At 40.6% G+C, this 20,314-nt stretch overlaps 1 protein-coding gene across 3 annotated transcripts in view; it reads right to left on the bottom strand.

The window, feature by feature from the left end:
- Positions 1-11,579, bottom strand: part of AIG1 (androgen induced 1) — a 257,134-nt gene extending 245,555 nt beyond the window's left edge. Inside the window, exons 1-2 of one of the 3 annotated variants that reach the window (XM_043888446.1) lie at positions 11,310-11,579; positions 10,794-11,187 (exon numbers count right to left, since the gene is read on the bottom strand). In XM_043888446.1, coding sequence (XP_043744381.1) covers positions 11,185-11,187; positions 11,310-11,450 — 144 coding nt within the window. In that variant the 5' untranslated portion in view covers positions 11,451-11,579 and the 3' untranslated portion in view covers positions 10,794-11,184. Of the gene's footprint in view, positions 1-10,793; positions 11,188-11,309 lie in introns of those variants that run through there. The other 2 variants (XM_043888445.1, XM_043888444.1) reach the window with 2 other exon arrangements.
- Positions 11,580-20,314: the final 8,735 nt, after the last annotated feature.

The raw sequence follows: 20,314 nt of genomic DNA, 5'->3' as shown, positions 1-20,314 counted from the left end.
TTATTCACTAACTTAATGTAATTGACATTCAAGTGTACATAGAATATTTAACATGACAGTCCATATTCTAGGCCATAAAAACAAACTTAACAAATTTAAAAGAAGTGAAATCATGCAGAAAATGATTTCTGATCAGAATGAAATTAAACTAGAAAAATGACAGAAACATATCTGAGATATAGCCAAAAATGTATAAATTAAACAGCATGTGTTTAAATAACCCATTGTAAAATAGAAAGACTCTGGTGAGGGCAAGGGGTATACAGGAAACCTCCCTACATTCCCTCAATTTTGCTGTGAACCTAAAACTGCTCTAAAAAAAGAAGTCTTAATAATTTTTTTAATTTCAAAGGAAATATTAAAATATTTTTAAATGAATGACAATGAAAATAAAGTGTATTAAAATTTGTAAGATGAAACTAAAGCAGTATTAAATATTACAAAAGAAAAAGAACTCAATTTAATAAATAATCTGTTTCCACATTAGAAAACTAATAAAAGAAAAACCAATTAAACCCAAAACAAACAGAAGGGAGAAAGTAATAAAGTTTAAAAGCAGAAATCAGTGAAACTGAAAAAAAGAAAAACAATAGAACAAAGCCAATAAAACCAAAATTTGATCTTGGAAAAAATACACAAAACTGAGAAGTCCTTAGCCATACTAATGAAGAAAAAAGATACAGATTCCCAATAACAGGAATGAACTTTGATTATCACTACAGACCCTAAAGACAATGAAAGAAAAGGAGAGAATGTTGATATTAGATGAAATGGATCAATTCCCTGAAAGATATAAACTATCACATCTCAAAACAAAAGAAATAACCTGGATAGTCCTATGTCTTGAAATAAACCAAATTGAATTTTCAACAGAGAAAACTTCAGGCTCAGTGATTTTCTCTTGTAAATTCTATCACAAATTTCAGGAGGAAGTAATACCAAATTTACTCAGTCTTCTTCCAGAACATCAAGGAGGAATAAGGCTAAACCATTACAGTACTATCAAAGTCAGGCCAAAAAAAAAAAAACCAAAAACCCCAAAACTACAGACAAATATTCCTCATTAACAGAGAGGTAAAATCAACAAAATGCAAGCAAATCAAATTCAGCAATATATAAAAAGGACAATATACCACAATCAAGTGCATTCACCCTGGGAAAGCAATATCAACTTAATATCCAAAAATCAATCAATGTTAAGAGGAAAAAAGTCATATTAACATATCAATAGATGCAGTTAAAGTCACATGCCAAATTCAACATCCATTTATGATATTTTTTTAAAAAGCTTCTCAGTAAACAAGAAATAGGAATTGTGCTCAGAGTGATAAAGGGGTATGCAAAAAATCTATAGCTAATATTATACTTAAGTGCAAAAAAATGTCCCCCTAAAAGTGAAATGACAAGACTATCCACTCTCAATGCATATGATGAATATCATATTAGAAGTCTTAAACCAGGCAATAAAACATGAAAAAGAAATAAAAGGCATGATGATTAGAAAGGAAGAAAACTGTCCCTATTAGCGGATGATATGATTGTCTACATTAAAAAAAAAAAACTCCCAAGAAATTCACACAAAGCTCATAGAATGAATAAGTAAGTTAGCAAAGTCACAGGATATAAGGTCAGTATGTAAAAATCAATTATATCTCTATATACTAACGATAAACAACCAGAAAGTAAAATTTAACAAAAGAATACTATTTGTTTCACTAAAGAGGATATACACATGGCAAGTAAGACAGGAAAAGATGTTCAAGATTATTAGCCACTTGAGAAATGCAAATTACAACCACAATGAGGGCACTACACATCAGTTAAAATGGCCAAAATTTCAAAATATTGACACCACCATATAACTGGCAAGATGCGGGGAAACTATCACTCGCACATTGCTGGTGGAAATGTAAAATGGTATAGCTATTCGGTGGTCCTGGATAGTTTCTTTTAAAACTAAAATTGCAGCCATGATAAAACCCAGAAATTGCCCTCTTGGACATGTATGACAGAGAAATAAAAACTTATGTTCACACAAAAACCTGTACATGAGTGTTCATAGCAGCTTTATTCGTAATAGCTCGAAAGTAGAAACAAGCCAGATTACTTTCAATGGATGAATGATTAAAGAAAGTGTGGTGCACCCATACCATGACAAACTCATGGTAAGGTGAAAATATTGCCTTAGCTGAAAAAGCATTTAATATGCACAACCTATCAAACATCATAGCTGAGCCTAGCCTGCCTTAAACGTGCCCACGATACTTACACTAGCCTACAGTTGGGAAAAATAAGCTAACCCAAAGCTTATTTTATAATAAAGTGTTGAACGTCTCATGTAATTTATTGGATAATCTTCTGAAAGTGAAAAATGGAATGGCTGTGTGGATACAGAATGGTTTTAAGTGTATCAGTTGTTTGCCTTCCTGACCCCATGGCTGACCGGGAGCTGAGGCTTGCTAGCTACCCTGCCCAGCATCACAAGAGCACATCGTACTACGTATCACTAACCCAGGAAGATATCAAAACTGACAACTATTACAATTTCTACTGAATGTGTAACATCTCATTTAATCTTGCACGCATCCTTTGAGAAAGGCACAATCCCATGTTTATAAACAAAGCAAGGGTCGGCATAGTAAAGCATCTTGCCCTGGCTTCTGCTGTCAATGCAGACAGGATGTGAATGCTGGCTTCCTGACTCTGCTCCTAGATGTTAACTACCTGCGTCCTGTCCCAACCAACGCAGGGCTCTGAGCCCCTCAGGCTTGCTTGTATTTCCAAGTGGCCTCACATCCAGAATGGCGGGGTTCACATCCAGAATGGCGGGGTTCACATACAGAATGGTGGGGTTCACGCTGGTGATATCCACCTCTGTATGAGTGTTCCTTTCCTTTCTTCCCTTTTGCTTAAGCAAACGAAGCTGCTAGAGGAGAGTCTGAGCCCTTGATCACCCATAACTGCTCACTTGTAAGTAAAATGAGGGCTTCCTTTGCGGCTCAGCTGGTAAAGAACCTGCCAACAATGCGGGAGACCTGGGTTCAATCCCTGGGTTGGGAAGATCCCCTGGAGAAGGGAACAGCTACCCATTCCAGTATTCTGGCCTGGAGAATTCCCTGGACTGTATAGTCCATGGGGTCACAAAGAGTCGGAAACGACTGAGCAACTTTCACTTTCACTGAATGTGCAATGCTTTCATACCATCAAAAAACCATAAAGTTGAACCAATGTAAATCGGGGACTGTCTCTACTAACAAAATGTAAAGATAGCCCCAGAGAGCAAGAAAATGTTCGCAAATTACATATTTGACAAAGAACTTCTATTTAGCATACACAAAAACTCTCTAAGCTTAACAATAATAAAACAATCTTTTCTTAAAATGGGCAAAAGATTTGAACAAGTACTTGGAAAGAAGATATATATATGATAAGGATGTACAGAAAAGAGGCTTAACATCATTAGTCATGTGGTGGTGGTAGTGGAGTTGCTCAGTTGTGTCCGACTCTTTGCGACCCCATAGACTGTAGCCTACCAGGCTCCGTCGTCCATGGGATTTTCCAGGCAAGAGTACTGGAGTGGGCTGCCATTTCCTTCACCACGGGATGTTCCCGACCCAGGGATCGAACCCAGGTCTCCCGCATTGTAGACAGATGCTTTACTGTCTGAGCCACCAGGGAAGTCCCCAGGAAGATGCAAATTAAAGCCACAATGAGATAACACTGCACACCAATTAGAACAGCTAAAGTAGAAGACATCTGACAAGGCCATACACAGACGAGGACACAGAGCAACGGGAACTCTCATAAACTGCTGAAGGCAGTGCAACAGGACGCAACCACTCTGGAAAACGTTTGGCAGTTTCTCATCAAGCTAAACATATCATTGCTATATAACCAAGTGACTCCACTCCCAGAAAAAATGAAAACTCATGTTCATACAAAACTTGCGCAAATATTTATAGCAGCTTTTCTTACAATCACTCCAAACTAGGAAAAAAAAACTCAAATGCACTTCAGTTTATCAGTGAATCAACAAAGCAATATATCAATGCCATGAAATACTACTCAGCATTAAAATGGAACAAACTATGGATACACACAGCAATGTGAATGAATCTGAAATGCATTATGCTAAATGAAAAGAGCCAGATTCAAAGGCTATATACCATATGCTTTATATATGTTTATATATATATGTGTGTGTATTCCTAGAAAAAGCAAAACTATAAGGATAGAAAAAAAAAAAACCCTGTGGTTGTTAAGATTCAGGAGGAGGGTTTGACTATAAGGGGGTATCACAGGAAAATATTTTAATATTTTTAAGTGATTGTGGTGGTGGCTACATGATTCCCAGGTGGCTCAATGGTCCACCTGCCAAGGCAGGAGCCACAGGAGACATGGGTTCAACCTCTGGGTTGGGAAGATTCCCTGGAAGAGGAAATGGCAACCCACTCCAGTATTCTTGGTGGGATAATCCCACAGACAGAGGAGACTGGTGGGCTACAATCTATGGGGTCGCAAAGAGTTGAACACGCCTAAGCAAGCACGCAGGCTATGGAATTCTATGCAACAGAATTGTACAAATTTTCTGGAATTCTTTGTGTTGATTTGAAATTAAATTGTTAAGTTATAACACATCCTGACAGGTCTAAATATAAAGTCAACACGAAGGGGCTAAACTATTATCTCAATGACTTTTTAGAATTTCATGCTTCTAAAGCATTGTCTTGAACACATGCCATTTGCTCAAGATTCAAAATGACAGCATTCTTGCCACCTGGTGAATTCCAGCAATTTCTCTGGTGATTCTGCATCAGCCTATTTGACCCAGCCTACCAAAGCAACATCCCATATCTTGCTGGCCTCCACGATGGATCTGCATCAGGGGTCTTCTCATGTGCATCAGGAGAGCCCTGCACTCACTCTCCTCTGGCAGGACTACCAGGCAGAGGAGACAGGGGCCCTTTAACTGTCTAGCCACAGACTGCTAGACACAAAGCTATGTTGTTATGGAATCCTAAGCAGTAAGATTTTTCCAAGTGTGCTTGGATCACGGGAACATCTGATTCAATATGGAAAACTGTACTATTGTTCACACTTCCACAGAAACATGTGACATTTCAGGGGAACACAGAGAAACAAATGAAAGCCTCAAGAGCAGCTACCAATTTTGCTAAATGTTATACCAGACACGGGGAATGGCAGAGATGGGAAAAGAAGTGACCTCAGCATGGTCAGATGACTCTGTAATTTCAATAACATTTGCAACTAAGAAAGGGAATGAGTGATTATATCATCAACTATTTCCCCAACTCTGACAAATCCAGGCCCCTATTTTATGTTTGATCCAAAAGAAACACTTTCAAAGAGAGGGAAGAGAACTCTGTGCAAAGTATCCTACTCAAAATTCTTCCCCCAGGTTAGGAAAAAGCATTATTTAATCCTTGACGTTTATATGCATTTAGGGTCAAGTCTGATTGCACTGAAAAAAAAAAAAATTGCAGTTTCACCCTCTTCATATAATATCGAACAAAACAAACCTGCCTAATTTTGTTCAGACTACTCAATGAACTACTGGCCTTCACATGGCACTCTGTGGTTTTGACTGGCAAAGCTAAATATCATAGTTACATAATGGTATATAGACTCTCCTCTCAAGATATTTTATTTCCTATTTGAAATTAAGCCATGGACTACAGTCAAGAATATTTCCTTACAAGTATATAAGAAAATGTAAGACAAACTCAAATGCATCCTTTAGTATACTTATGCTGTTTATTCTCCCTTTTAAATATTTTTAAAGGTCAAAAATTCTTAGCATGTCTAAAAGAAAAAAATGTATCCTCCAGGTATACTTGACCATTTCCTGTTCTTTGAACACCCCAAGCTTTTCCACATCTGAGCTCTTATTTATCCTGCTCACTCTGTGGTTTTCTTAAATTCTTTTGCAAAACAGATTTAGATAACAAAAATAAGTACCCAGATTGTATTACCTCAAACCTCTGCAAAAATGCCTTCACCCAGTCAAAACAGAAGACCATGCCTTTGGTTTTCATAAAATTATAATATTAAAAAAAATAAACTATAAGAATATTTCCATAGATAATCTGCTAGAAAATAATCAAAGGCATTATCTGCTATGCTACCCAAGGTTATTTATATGACTAGCTGAGTGATAAAGAACCTTGCAAAGTCAGTTGTCTGGAAAGAATTGTATTTTTCCTGATAAACTGTTATGCTTCCTTTATTCCAACAATAGAGACAATGCAATCAAACATGTATTCTTTTTCACTTGGTTTCCCTGAAGATTAGCCAAATTTGTTTCTCAGTTGCAACAAATAACCTATCCTTGATGCCAAATACATATTTTTCTCTTTCTCTTAAAGTTGGCATTTTTTTTTTTACAACAGCGTTTTAACCATGTCACAATAAAAGTGACATAATTAAATATATTTTGAAGTATGCGTAAATGTTTTAAATACAGTAGGCAGAATCAATATATGAAGGCTGTTTTCTACAAGCTATTCCATAGTAAATGCAAAACAGAAACAGTGTGGCCTAGAGCAGTATTTTTCAAACTGGAATGTGCAAAAGAATCACAGAATGATCTTATTAACAGGTAAATGCTTATTCAGAAAGACTGGGGTGGAGCCGGAGGTTCCAAATTTTTAGGAGGCTCCCAGATAAGATCACTTCTGGTCCTCAGACCACACTTTGAGGAGGTAGGGCCTCACCAACATTCATGCCTGTGCATGAATGGAAAGTCAGTACAGGAGAAATAATGAGTATAATGGAGCCCTAAGACATGACGGGGCTTCCCAGGTGGTTCAGTGAGAAAGAATCCACCTGCCACTGCAACAGACGCAGCAGGTATGGGTTTGATCCCTAGGTCAGGTAGATCCCCTGGAGTAGGAAATGGCAAACCCACTCCAGTATTCTTAGTCCACCGGGTCACAAAGAGTTGGACACAACTAAGCAAGCACACACGCAAGACATGATAACCCTCCAAACGGTGAGAATCACGAACTAGAGCAAATGGGGTCAGATCATCACATTTCTGTTTCAATTTTTAAAAATCAAAGCGTCTTAAATCCAAAGTCTATCATAATTTTTCTTATAACAAATGCCCAGTTCATGTTTTTCAAAGAAGTTGATTCTCATTCATGGTTTAGACATTCTATCATATAGAGCTCAATAAAATTCTGATTGATATATTTCCAAAAATCCACAGTATTTTGAATGGTTATAGGAGGACACACAAGGAAAGAATACTTACTGAACACGTGGAAAGATTCCATCTATTCAGATGTTTACTAACCACTCCCCCCACCCCCGCTCCCATTGTATTCCAGTACTACTCTGAGCCTCACCATCTGGTTTCTCTTTTCTTTTATTTATGTTGGTTTGATTCTGATTCTTCATTTCTATCATGTGGAGGGTCAATTATTATATAACATGGGAAATTTCTTGATTAGTGAATAAGTGAATGAATCTACATCATTTGAAGAAAATTCATCAGCTGTAATACTAGTTAAGAAAATATCTGAAGAGTAGTCAGTTCAATATTTTTTTCTTTCCAGTTTATTTCCAGTTAAGAGTATTCCTCCTTGCATGGCATGTTGCACAATGATAATTTCTAAAATACTTCACAGTAAAGAAAAGGCCTAGCTTTTCCGAAGCTATTCTACTTTTACAGATTCTCATATTGCCCGTTGTCACATATATGTCTCCCCAGTGCAGTTTCACGAATGCAGAAGGGAAAAACCTGTATTTTGGTTAAAACTAAAATTAACCAATTGTCTAATATACATAAAGAACTATTTAAGTCACCGCATAAGTACAATAACATTTAAGGCTTTTTTTAGGTCACAGACTTTAGAGCCAAGTGTACGAGCTTTCTATTGCTGCTGCAACAAATTACCGTTAAGTTTAGTGGTTTAAATGCAGATTTATTCTTTTATGGTTCTGGAGGTCAGAAGTCCAAAATGGGTTTCACAGGACTAAAATCAGGGTGTCAGCAGAGCTGTGTTCCTTCTGGTGTCTCTGGGACAGAGGTTATTTCCTTGCCCTTTACAGCCTGTAGACACCTCCCACATTCCTTGGCTCTTAGCCCCTTCCTCTATCTTCAAAGCCAGCAGTGTTGTATCTCTCTGTGACTTTCTTCCACTGTCACATCTTCCTCCAACTCATTCATCTCTTCTGCCTCCCTTCACTCTTAAGAAACCTTGCAGTAACGTAGATAAACTGAGCAAATCTCCCTTTGAAGGTCAGTTGATTAGGAATCTTAATTCTTTTGCCATGTAACTCACATATTTACAGGAAGGATTAGGATGCAGACTCTTTTTTTGGGGGGGTGGTCTATTATTCTGCCTGTCATGCCAAGTGTTCCATTTCCATTTACTAACTTGAATTTTCCTGAAGCATGTTTAGTTCTCTCACTGTTCTTTGATTCTAGGAAACGAAGCTCTCAGGGAGTAGCGATAACAGGGTAAGATTACTGATAGCAATAACATGCATTTCAGTTTTTAACCATGAGCTCTGACTCTATTGGGATGACTCCCATACTCAAAGAAAGATACAGATATGACTGGAATGGCCACTGCTACATAACCATATTCTCCCAGATCCATGTTGCCTGAAATTTCTGAGCTACTGATGCCACACATCATGGAATCAGAGTGTGACCACCAGGATAAATGTCTTGATTCTCTGTGATCTAAGTTGGCTACAAAAAGGACCTTTTCCTTGAAGTTTTAAGAAGCTAAATCTTCTTCCAAAACTGCTTTAATGAGTTTAGAATCATTAAAAATGTCCAAAGCACTGAAGTAATAATGTTTATTATTTTCTTAAACACACACAAAAAATGGGAAATTAAAAAAGTAAGTTATAGTAGCCTAACCTTTTCATGCCATTACTAGGGATTGACAGGCTGGTTGTTTAAACAGCTGTACAATGCTTAAGCGCCAAAGACTCTAAATCTCTAATAACAAAAAGAGTAACACTTTGCATGAGTGTTTCTTTGAATATATTCTAGATTATACTTTCTCACAGGAACCCTCGACTAAGGATTTATTATATTTCAATCCAAAGCCACAGAGATAGAGCTCGAAGGATTGGCTGAAGGCCCTATGCAAACTGAATCTAAACGTGAAACAAAGTAAAAGTTTCAATTTTGAATTCATGGCCTGAATTCTCATAGACAAAAACATGTTTGTGGTGATTATCATTATTTAAAACAGGCAGGTCCAATCACCAAATGCTAAAATACAAACTGTATGACAGTTTAAGCAGAGTCAGATGGGCTCTACTAAAGTTCCATGTCACACAAAGGTTGTGAGAGATATATTGTTTCTTGTGAGTCTTCTGTAACACACAGTGTGAGAAGCTGTCATCTCTTGCGCGGGTTAATGACACCCTCAATATCTACCCCTCTCACCTGCTGATCTTCTCTCCTGTGCCCTCAAAATTACATCTAACACTTCTGAGAACTGTTCACAGCTCCTATGGTTCTGGTGGGGTTTTCATCAGTGTATCAACTCAATGCAGTTCCTTGGGCCAGCTCTAAGCGAGATCGAGAAGAACAAGATAAGGTAGTGATCCGACAGATTTTCTTCATACAGCCAGCAAAAAAGAATTCTGAAAATCTCTGCACGTATTTTTAAATAACATCTAAATGTTTTTAACCTAAGTTTGCACAGTTGAAAAGGGACATGATTTCTTTTTTTTCTTTTTTTTTGCGGGGACATGATTTCTAATGCTCTGGTCCATATTTATTAGAACCTCAGGACTGCACGTTTCACTGAGTCTATGGAAAATTAGAAAAGGCAGGGCCCGTGGATGAGCTAATCAACCCAAGACCGCTTTCTGTCGAGACAAGTCTGACTTCGTTTTTCAAGCAAATACGAAGATAGTTCTAGTGACGCCAGTCTATCTTCTGAAAGCTAAAAGGAACAGATAAATATAGCACAGAACCTTGTCACGTGCTTGGGCCTTGGATGAATGGGGCAGAAGAAAGGAGAACTAGCAGGCAATAGCCATGTTCAGAGGCAGACCAGTTTCAAGAAAGAGCTGGAAGTTGAGGAACTGAAAACTGAAACCCCTGATACACTGCGTCCTGAGCAGTCCTGGTGCCCAGTTTGGAGAGTGCTGAGAAAAAAATGACTTACTCTCAGAACGTATCTAACAAGACACAGATTTAAAATGGTATTTCTACACAAAACTCCCGCCGACTGCATTTCTCTGAAGGATCCTCAGCTTTTGGAAGTATCTCAAAACAGGTATCAAGTTCTCTTCATCAAAATGAAGGGTCAACAACAAGAGATTACAATCTCGTTTGTGCAGCTAACCTGTGTAGCGGTAGTTCTGGCGACAGATTACTGGCTTCTACATTTTCTCTAGTCCTTAGAACTTCTCGCTTTTGTTTTCTCTGTTCGTACTTGACCGTCTTTTAGTGTGTGTTTGAGCTCGTCTTAGTCACCTATCACCTTGAAGTTCCTAGGTTCCACCCCATGTCCTTATTGAGTCTTATGCTCAGGTTGATGCTCTGGCTCTTTTAGTGCCAGAAGTGGTAAGCTGTCGGGAAAAAAAAAAAAAAGGGAACGAACGACAACTTCCAAGGCCATGATGTTATGCCAACAGAGGAGCTGCTTATGCAAACGACTGTGTACTTTTACACGGTAAGATAGGCAGAAGTGTAGCGTCACACCAAGAATACGTTTGGAAAATCTTTCCCTTCTAATGTTTCTGAGGACAAAGTTTGGAAGAAAATTAGTGACAAGGGGCAAAAAGACAGATACAAGGAAGACAACTTTATTAGGCGATTTCTCTTCTTTCTGAGGAGCTTTCTCTTCTTTGTGAGGAGGACTCTGGTCCTTTCAGAGGAAGCTCCAAGTCATTCGAAGATATCCAGGGTCTTCCAGCTGCTGCAAACTGATCCCACGGTGGGTGCTCTGCAGAGCATCCTGGGGGTCGAAGGGGTCTCAGGCCGCTCCTCATCAAGGTCGTCCGATCCATTTGCTAAGAGGAGACGCTTCCCAAGGCACCTCTTAGAAGCAGGTGTGTGTTCCCCTCCAAAGAGCCCACCACCTGGCTGCGACCCATCTGCGCTCCTGCCCCAGCTAACAGGTAACGCTGGGTGCTTCCGAAGGTGCTGCTGCGGGGGGCAGCGGGGCCTTTGAGACGCAGTCACTGGGGAAGAAGCGAGGACGCGGCTGGATGCCGGCGGCACGCGCGCAGATGCCGGCGCACCCACAAACACACGCCGGTTCCGGGTGCGGGGAGGACGGGGCAGGGGCGGGGGGCGGCCTTACCAGATCAATGAACGTCAGGAATTTCCAGCTCCCTCCGTAGGTCTGATGCGAGGGCATTTCGATGGCCTTGTAGTTGCAGAGGATAGAGCAGTAGGACAGCAGGATGGCCACCCGCAGCACCTGGCAGGGGACGAGCGCCATGTTCGCCAAAGGCCTGGGCGGCGGGGAGGGCGGCGCCGGGCGCGGGCGGGCGCCGTGGGAACCCCGGGCGGGGCGGGCCGGGAGGAGGCGGCGCGCGCCCCGCGGGACCGGCGCGAGCGCGCGGGCCACCGTGCGGGCGGGGCGGCGTGTGCGGGCTCCGGCGGCGGCCGGGCGGGCGGCGTGGCGTCAGCTCTTTCGTCATCTCCGTCATTCTGGGGCTGCCTTCGCCAGCCCCGGAGAGCCGGCCGGGGGCACCCCCTCGGAGTCCCGGGAACGGGTGGGCGGCCTCCGAGGGCGGCCGGGGCTCGGGGAGCGCGCACGCGGCCCTGGGAACCGCGGCCCGCGGCGTCTGCCGGGCTGCCCGGGCGCGGGGCCGGGCACCGGGGCCTGGAAACCGGCTTTGGAGGGAGGGGACCCCAGTGTGGACCAAAGGTCCGGCTCGGGGACTTGCTGGCTGAGTGGCACCGTCGGAGGCGTGCACGTGGGGTGTAAACCCTCGCGCACCGCGCATCCCACCCGCCCCCTGTGACTTGCTTGCGTTTGGACCCAGATGGAATTTTAGTGTTAGACTACCGTTAATCGTGAAATTCCCTTGTTAACTCTATTCCAGTGGGCAGACTGCCCTGCACTTTTCCACTGAAGGTTTATATTAATAAATAGCCTGTCAATATATAACAAGACAGACTGGACAAAACGTTTATAAATAAAATGTTATAAAGCAAGCATTGTCAGACAACAGTTTATGCATTAAGGGCAAATCATACTGAGTCTGGATGTAAAATTCCTGTATGTAATTTAATACTAATCTCATGAGAATTAAACTGGTTTTGCCCTTTTCCTTATTTATTTTCTCTTATGCTACAATGCCAGGTCTTAATAGAAGGAAAATAAATATAAACTGGATTTCCTCCGCCTTCCAGTAAATGCTGTCACACTGAAGTTGCTTCAGTCCGTGGGCAGCGTCACATTTCAGCTAACCAGATGCAGCGGCAGATTATGAAAAGACAACATAGGTATTTCCTGTTGGTACATTTAAAACAGGTGTCCTCTGCAAATAGTCTCTGAGTCAGAGAATGTGGAGTCTGGGCAGGGTGAGCAGAGTGCTGGAGGTGAAGTAGCAACTCATGAATGTCTTCCTGAATTTTTCCAACCGAGCTCTTAACCAAAATAGAGAAACCCAGTATATATTTTTAATTGGCCTTATAATTACGTTAATAGAAATTATAGTGTCCCCCAAATCAAGATAATTCCAAGAAGATTCTACTAGCATAAAACTATTCATTATTGACAAAGCCTGATTAGATCTTCATGTAGAAGTTGGGTGCATTTTTTAAAAATTGTGTGTCCATGCGCCATGGTCATAAAATTGCAAAATTAAAAAGCAGATCTACTGAAAATCTAAGTAAGTCCCTAATAAAGATTTTTAATCACTATAAATACACTGTAATGACTGCATATTTAGTTGAGAAAGCCACTTATCAGGGATTATTTGTAGCTCAAAACAAAAGAAATCACCCTTTGGCAAAATAATGTGTATATTTGTTCACATACATGTGTTTATTATGGACTGAGTTTTCAAGGAGAGCTCTTTTGCTCTAGAGGGCAATTGGGAAGATTAAGAAGCAGGTAAAAATCACTCCTTTTCCCAATAATTGATGCTTATTACAGATTTTTTTTTAAATTGCTTTAGATATGAAATATAGTGCCAGTGCCTTTCATTAGCCAGACACTTTTTTTGCTATTAACCAGGAAGGGTTGTTACTTACAGGCCAAAAGAGCAGCAGGAACTAGCCGCTGTGCTGATGTAGCTGATGGAAACAGTTATTTTCAGGTTTAAAAATGGACTCTATTTGCTATAGAGAGCTCTATTAAGTTATGAGATTTCTGAACATCCAAGGGAGTCACTGAAAAGCTTCAGAAAGCGTCGTGTTGAGATTAGACGCAAGTCACTGGCTAAATCTCACGCAGATCTGAAGCACCCCCTCACTGCTGGAGATCTGTCGGTAAATTTGCCAAAGCTGCTCATCTTGCCAGGAATGCTCTCGATGTGAATGTATCCAGACCAGCACATCTGGCAGCACATCCACCTTCCCAGTCCCTCTTCATCATGTAAGATGTCATTTTCCTGCTCTCAACAATTCATGCAGATGGCCCAGTGGCGATTCACATTCTACCTGTGCTCCTTATTTCCTTCTCAAAAACTGCCCCCTCTGCAATGTCCCCACTGTCTGGAAGCATCACCAGTGTACCGTGTTAGAAGAACCAGATGGCCTGGGGGTGCCAGTCTCTTTGCTGTTATTTAGTTGCTACATCGTATCCAGCTCTTTTGTGACCCTATGGCCTGTAGCCAGGCTCCTCTGTCCATGGAATTCTCCAGGCAAGAATACTAGACTGGATTGTCAATTCCTTCTCCAGGGGAACCTTCCCAACTCAGAGATGGAACCCACATCTCCTTCATTGCAGGCAGATTCTTTACCACTGATTCACCAGGGAAGCCCACAGTCTCTTAATGATGCCAAAATATCCCAGGAAGTGTGGCACAGTGAAGGTGATCCACTTTCCAGAATTGTTGTCGCAGAGGAAACTGTGTGTTGTTAGAAGAAACATTCTTATAAACTGCTTTGATGGATGGGTGAATGAATGGTAAGAGAACCTTCTAAACACATTTTAGAATGACAGCAAATCATTGCTAAATTTCCTCTCCCCAGTGGGTGTCAGGGTAATTGCAGAGCTTTTGTTTTGCCGAGTGGACCATATACAGGAGTTTGGAACTCGAAGTCTCTTGCTCTGGGCAGCAGAGAAGAGGCCGACCTCCATCACCAAGGGGTCTTTTTTCCCCCCACAGTCTTCAGCCTCTAGTCTAAATAAATGTTCAACAGATATTTTAAAAATATTTCAGAGGTTTTAAACCCAAATCATTCAGAGACCAGGCATATATATAAGTAAAGCTAGGTGTAAGATAATAGGGTAAAGTTGGATCTATGAAAAATGAGTAAAATGGCGTACATGGGTGCATTTTACTTCAAATTTTTGAAAGTTAAGTCAGCCAAAGCCACACCACCATCACCACACTGGTATAGTGACCGTTTTCTAGGGTCACTCAGCTGGAGTCAGCTAGAAGCCTGCAGTTTGGGACTTTGAAAGAAGGCCATGTTCACATCTTACCCAGGATATCCAAAGAACTCTCTCAAGCCTGCTTTAGAATCATACCCCATCTGCCTCCTCCTCTGTAAGGGTTGAGATTGCTTTGGCAACCCTATTCCTTGAAGTAGGATGAAGGAAAACATGAAGTCAGGTCAAAAGGACATATGTATGCTGTCGGTTAAAGAATGTTTACAGAAGAAGCTCCCACATCACACTTCACCTTCATATCACTGGCCAGTGTGCTTCCATGTGGCCAAAGCTCGGAAAAGCAGCCTCCAACATGGGTGTTTTTAAAAATATTTTTAAAAAAATTTTATACTGACTTTTTAAAATTTACAAACGAAAGAAAACTGTTAAAAAAGAAAAGACAGTGAGTTGAAGCCTTGTTTTTGTCCAGCTGGGCTTGCCTTGCCCTGGAGCCCTGCCCGTCACTCAGCCCTTTGCTGCTTTCCTGCCCCTGAGTGGCCCCCGCTTATCCTCCATGGCAGCTGTCAGCCTCCCCTTGTCAGTCAGGTGAGATTAGAACTGCTGATCTGGCCTCAAGGTCAAGAATGGCTGCACCAGCTTGCTTGGGTTGGACGCCTGATGAAACGAGATATACAACTCTCCACCCAGAAAAGCAGCCTCCATCTGGGTCAGGCCCCACATCAGGGTTCCATTTGTAAGGAAGGGGTGGGGGAATGTTACAGGTTGAAATATGTCCTCCAAGAAAATATGTGAAAGCTCTAATCTCCTGGACCTTGGAAAGTGGCCTTCTTTGGGAATAGAGTCATTGCAGATGTCATTAGTTAAGGTGACATCATCCTAGTGGATCCTTAATCCAACATGGTGTCCTTATAAGGAGACAGAGACACACGGAGAATGTCACTGGAAGATGGAGACAGAGATTGGAGTCGTGACAAACCAGGGAATACCAGGGACTGCAGATTGGCGCCAGAAAGTGGGAGAGGCTCAGAACCAGTTGTGCCCACAGATCTCAGAAGGAGCCAGCCCTGCTGACACCTCCATTTCTAGCCTCCAGACTCTGAGACAGTAAATTTGTTAACTGTTTTAAGCCATCCAGTTTGTGGTACTTTGTCAATGACACCTCCAGAACACTAATATAAGGAGAAAACAGACATGTTGGGGGACCACTAATGGTTCCTTCCCCACCCAGCATCCAACCAGTAGTCAAATTACAGGAATCCATTATCTGCCACATTTCTCAATTCTGAGCCTTTGTTTTTATTTCTACTGCTGTTGCCTTAGCGCGTAAGCTCTGTGATTGTTCTTCCTACCACCATCTTTGCACCTTCAGTACCCCTTATCACAGCCACTAGAATTATCTTCTTGGAATGATAGCTTCAATTATTTCATTCCTTGCCTCAGAAATAGTCAGTGGCTCCCCTTGGCCTATAAGCAACCGACCCCCTTGACTTGGTGTTCTGTGTCTTCCATTTATCTGACCTTAACCCAGTGTTTCAACTTCCATTACTGCACCTTTTATTTATTTATTTTTTTACTGCACCTTTTAGAACAATTATGTATTTCGTTATCATAGGAATACCCGCCAAAACTCAACATTCGCTCTTCCTTGCCCCTTAAGCACTAATGATTCACGTCATTTTCTCCATCTCTCAAATTCCTACTCATCTCTCAAGGCCCAGCTCTGGCAAAAATTCTCTAATAATGCCTATATTTGCAAACATTTTGCCAACTAGGGAGCACTTTCACATTAAACTAAAGGGCATCTTTTCCTGATGGGGCAGCCTATGAGCCTCCAAAACAAGCACCATTACCCTCATAAGGATATTGCCTTGAGATGCCCTTCATGTGGAAGTAACCAACCTGAAGGGGACCTAGTTGCCAGAGAACACTCCCTGTCTTTTGTAAGATGGAAAACATGTTTCCCAGTAGTTTGAAATTATGTGAAGCAGCTAATTAAACTATAAACTTGGGTCCCAGACTCTTTGTTCATAGAAGGTAAGACATTGGTCAAGCTGGTAGCGTCTGCAGGAAGGCAATATCACAGAAATGTGGAATTCAGGGATGGTGGGATGGATCATTCTTCTTACCATATTAAGGAACTTTTCCCCAGAGTTAAGGGCGGTTAAATGTTTGCAGTCCATTTACTAGACCTCTGTGTTAGTGATCCTCAGAGCTAGTTAAAAGTTCATTTTAGAGCCTAGTGTAATAAACATCCAACACTAAAGAGGAGATAGACAAAATTAAACAATTTTGTTTTCATTTTGTTTTCAGGAAACATATGATTTACCATGAGAGATGGCAGTGTCAAGCCTGCCAAGCGTCAAAAGCCAGTTTAAATTATCTGTGAAACTGGCCAATTGAGAGCAGAGAGAAGCCTGGCTTCCCTTGTCCCAAGGGAAGACTGGTAGCCAGGCAGACACGCTGGAACCCAGGCTAGTTTGGACACCTCATCTTCCATACCAGGAGCTGAGCATCCACTTGCCTTCCTCTCAAAACTTCGTGTGTCTGGACTTCCCCGGCTTAACCAGGGGTGTGGTTAAGACTTCACCAGTGGGTGTGGGTTCTATCCCTGGTTGGAGAGCTATGATTCCACATGCCCTGGGGCCAAAAAGCCAAAACATAAAACAGAAGCAATATTGTAATAAATTCAAGAAAATACTTTTAAAAATGGTCCACATTAAAAAAAAAAACTTTAATAAAAAAATTTCATTTGTCAAAAAAAGCTGGTGAATTACTCACTTCACTGACAGCTGAACTCTGAACACAGAAGAACACACCCAAAAGGGTGTTTGGAAATTCACCTGGGAATGCAGTGATGTATTTGGACCAAGCCATGATTCTATGGAAAGTCGGAATCTGCTGAAAGGACTTTTGAGAAATAATGTAATGGTACAGCCCCTACCACTGCCATCCCTATTTTTCCTGTTTCACTGTGTATAGGATGATTAAAGCTTCAGTAACCACTTTGTAAGCTCAAAGAAAAGAAGCAGAGAAGCTCAGAACTCTTTGCCCTGACATCTTTAACCTACTTAACCTATGCCAAGTGTGGCCTCCTTCCAGACTTCTTGTGATGGGAGAAAAATAACTCCCTGTATTTGTTTAAAGCAATGTAGAAAAGTGTTCTGTTAGAGGCAGCTAAACGATGATACCAGGAGATACTCGTGATTTCCTGGCAGGCTTCAAAAAGTGCTGAGTCATCAGATAGTAGGCTAGCACTAAAGAGACCGGGGTTCAAATGCATCTATTTTTTATTTAGTAAACACTCACATAAACTTACTGCGGGCCAGGCTCTGCTCTAAGAACTTTGTAAACATTAACTCTTCTTATCCTCACTGAGAAGGGTTACTATTATTGTCTGCATTTTACATAAAAGGAAATGGAGACATAGAGAAAATTAGGTAAACTGCCCAAAGTCACGCAACCAGAGACTGGCAGAGCTGGGGAATAAAAATAGGAGTTTGGGGTTTTTAATCTCAACACCACACCGATGCTGCCAGTCGGCGCATCTCAGACCCCGGGTGTAATTCCTTTTCTGATACCAACGAGCCATGTGATTTGGGTTGTATTTTCTCGTGTTCCCACCACCCCTCACAGGCAGCTGCCTGCTCCACCCACACTAACATCTGATGGAGACATATCATATGAGGCAGAAACAACATCTGTATCTCAGCATCTTTGTGAACCTTATTGTCTGATTCATGATGATGAGAAATTTTTAGGTAAGAATTTCCTGAGCCACAAATCATTTTATAATAATTTTCATAGGTTGCATTAGTGACCGTCTTTTTTTTTTTTTTTTTTAGTGACTGTCTTTTAGTTATCATTTCATGGCACCTGAGTCATTTGAAGTTACCCTTTAAAAACTTGAGCTATTTTATTTAAATGAATGCATTTCTCCATTATCCCTTTCCTATAAACTACATTTCATCACCAGATTCATCCAATAATTATATTATTTCTTTTATTTTTCAGAATTGCATAATGATATTCCTTTACCTTTTGCTTGAACTGATGGATTATCTTTTTCAACATACTGTTTTATTCCACCTTAGTATGTATTGGAAAATATACTCTGTGGAAAATAGTATAAAGATTCCTCAAAAAAAAATTATGATATGATCCAGCAACTACACATCTGAGTATTTATCTGAAGAAAACAGAAACATTAATTGCAAAAGTATGCACCTCTGTTTTCACTACAGCATTATTTACAATAGGCAAGATATGGAAGCAACCTAAGTATCCATCAACAGATGAATGGATAAAGAGGATGGAATACTACTCAGCAGTAGAAAAGAATAAAGAATAAGACTTTTCCTTTTTTTTTTTTATTAGTTGGAGGCTAATTACTTCACAACATTTCAGTGGGTTTTGTCATACATTGACATGAATCAGCCATGGAGTTACACGTATTCCCCATCCCGATCCCCCCTCCCACCTCCCTCTCCACCTGATTCCTCTGGGTCTTCCCAGTGCACCAGGCCCGAGCACTTGTCTCATGCATCCCACCTGGGCTGGTGATCTGTTTCACCATAGATAGTATACATGCTGTTCTTTTGAAACATCCCACCCTCACCTTCTCCCACAGAGTTCAAAAGTCTGTTCTGTACTTCTGTGTCTCTTTTTCTGTTTTGCATATAGGGTTATCATTACCATCTTTCTAAATTCCATATATATGTGTTAGTATGCTGTAATGTTCTTTATCTTTCTGGCTTACTTCACTCTGTATAATGGGCTCCAGTTTCATCCATCTCATTAGAACTGATTCAAATGAATTCTTTTTAATGGCTGAGTAATATTCCATGGTGTATATGTACCACAGCTTCCTTATCCATTCATCTGCTGATGGGCATCTAGGTTGCTTCCATGTCCTGGCTATTATAAACAGACTTTTCCATTTGTGACAACATGGATGAACCTGGAGATTATCATAGTAAACCAAGTAAATCAGACAAAGACAAACATCATATGATACTATATATAGAATCTAAAGAAAAAACAAATCAAGTGAACAAGTATAACAAAGCAGAAATAGTCATAGATACAGCAAACAAAGAGATGATTGCTAGACAGGAGAGAGGTCAGGAAGAGGAAGGAAATAGGTGAGAGAGATTAAGTACAAACTTCTGTTTATCAAATAAATTGGTCAGAGATATGAAATGTACACTGGGAAATATAGTCAATAATTATGTAATATCTTTGTATGATGTCATAATTATACATCATAACTAGACATTATGGTGATCAGTTTGAAACATGTAGAAATGTTGAATCACTGTGTTGTGAGATAGGAACCAACATAGGGTTGTAGGTCAATTATTCTTCAAAAACGAACTCATTTATAGCAAAAGAGGTCAGATTTATGGTTAGCCGAGGTGGGGGTTTGGGGGAGGGAAATTGAATGAAGATGGTCAAAAAGTAAAGATCTCCAGTAATAAGAGTGATAATCACTGATGATATAATATGCAACATGATAAATATAATTAATACTGCTGTATGTTATACACGAAAGTTGTGAAAAGAGTAAACTCTAAGAGTTCTCATTAGAAGAAAAAATTTTTTCCGCAATTCTTTATTTTTGTATCTTTATGAGATGATGGATGTTCACTGAACTTATTGTGATAATCACTTTGTGATGTATGTAAATCAAATAATGGTACTGTACATCCTAAACTTACACAGTGCTACATGTCAATTATATTTCAATAAAACTGAAAGAAAAAAAATATATAGTGGCAGACAGACATCTTTAT

This window comes from Cervus elaphus, chromosome 26 (genome assembly GCF_910594005.1).
Source record: "Cervus elaphus chromosome 26, mCerEla1.1, whole genome shotgun sequence".
Classification (NCBI taxonomy): Eukaryota; Metazoa; Chordata; class Mammalia; order Artiodactyla; family Cervidae; genus Cervus; species Cervus elaphus.
This window is presented reverse-complemented; position numbering and strand designations above follow the sequence as displayed.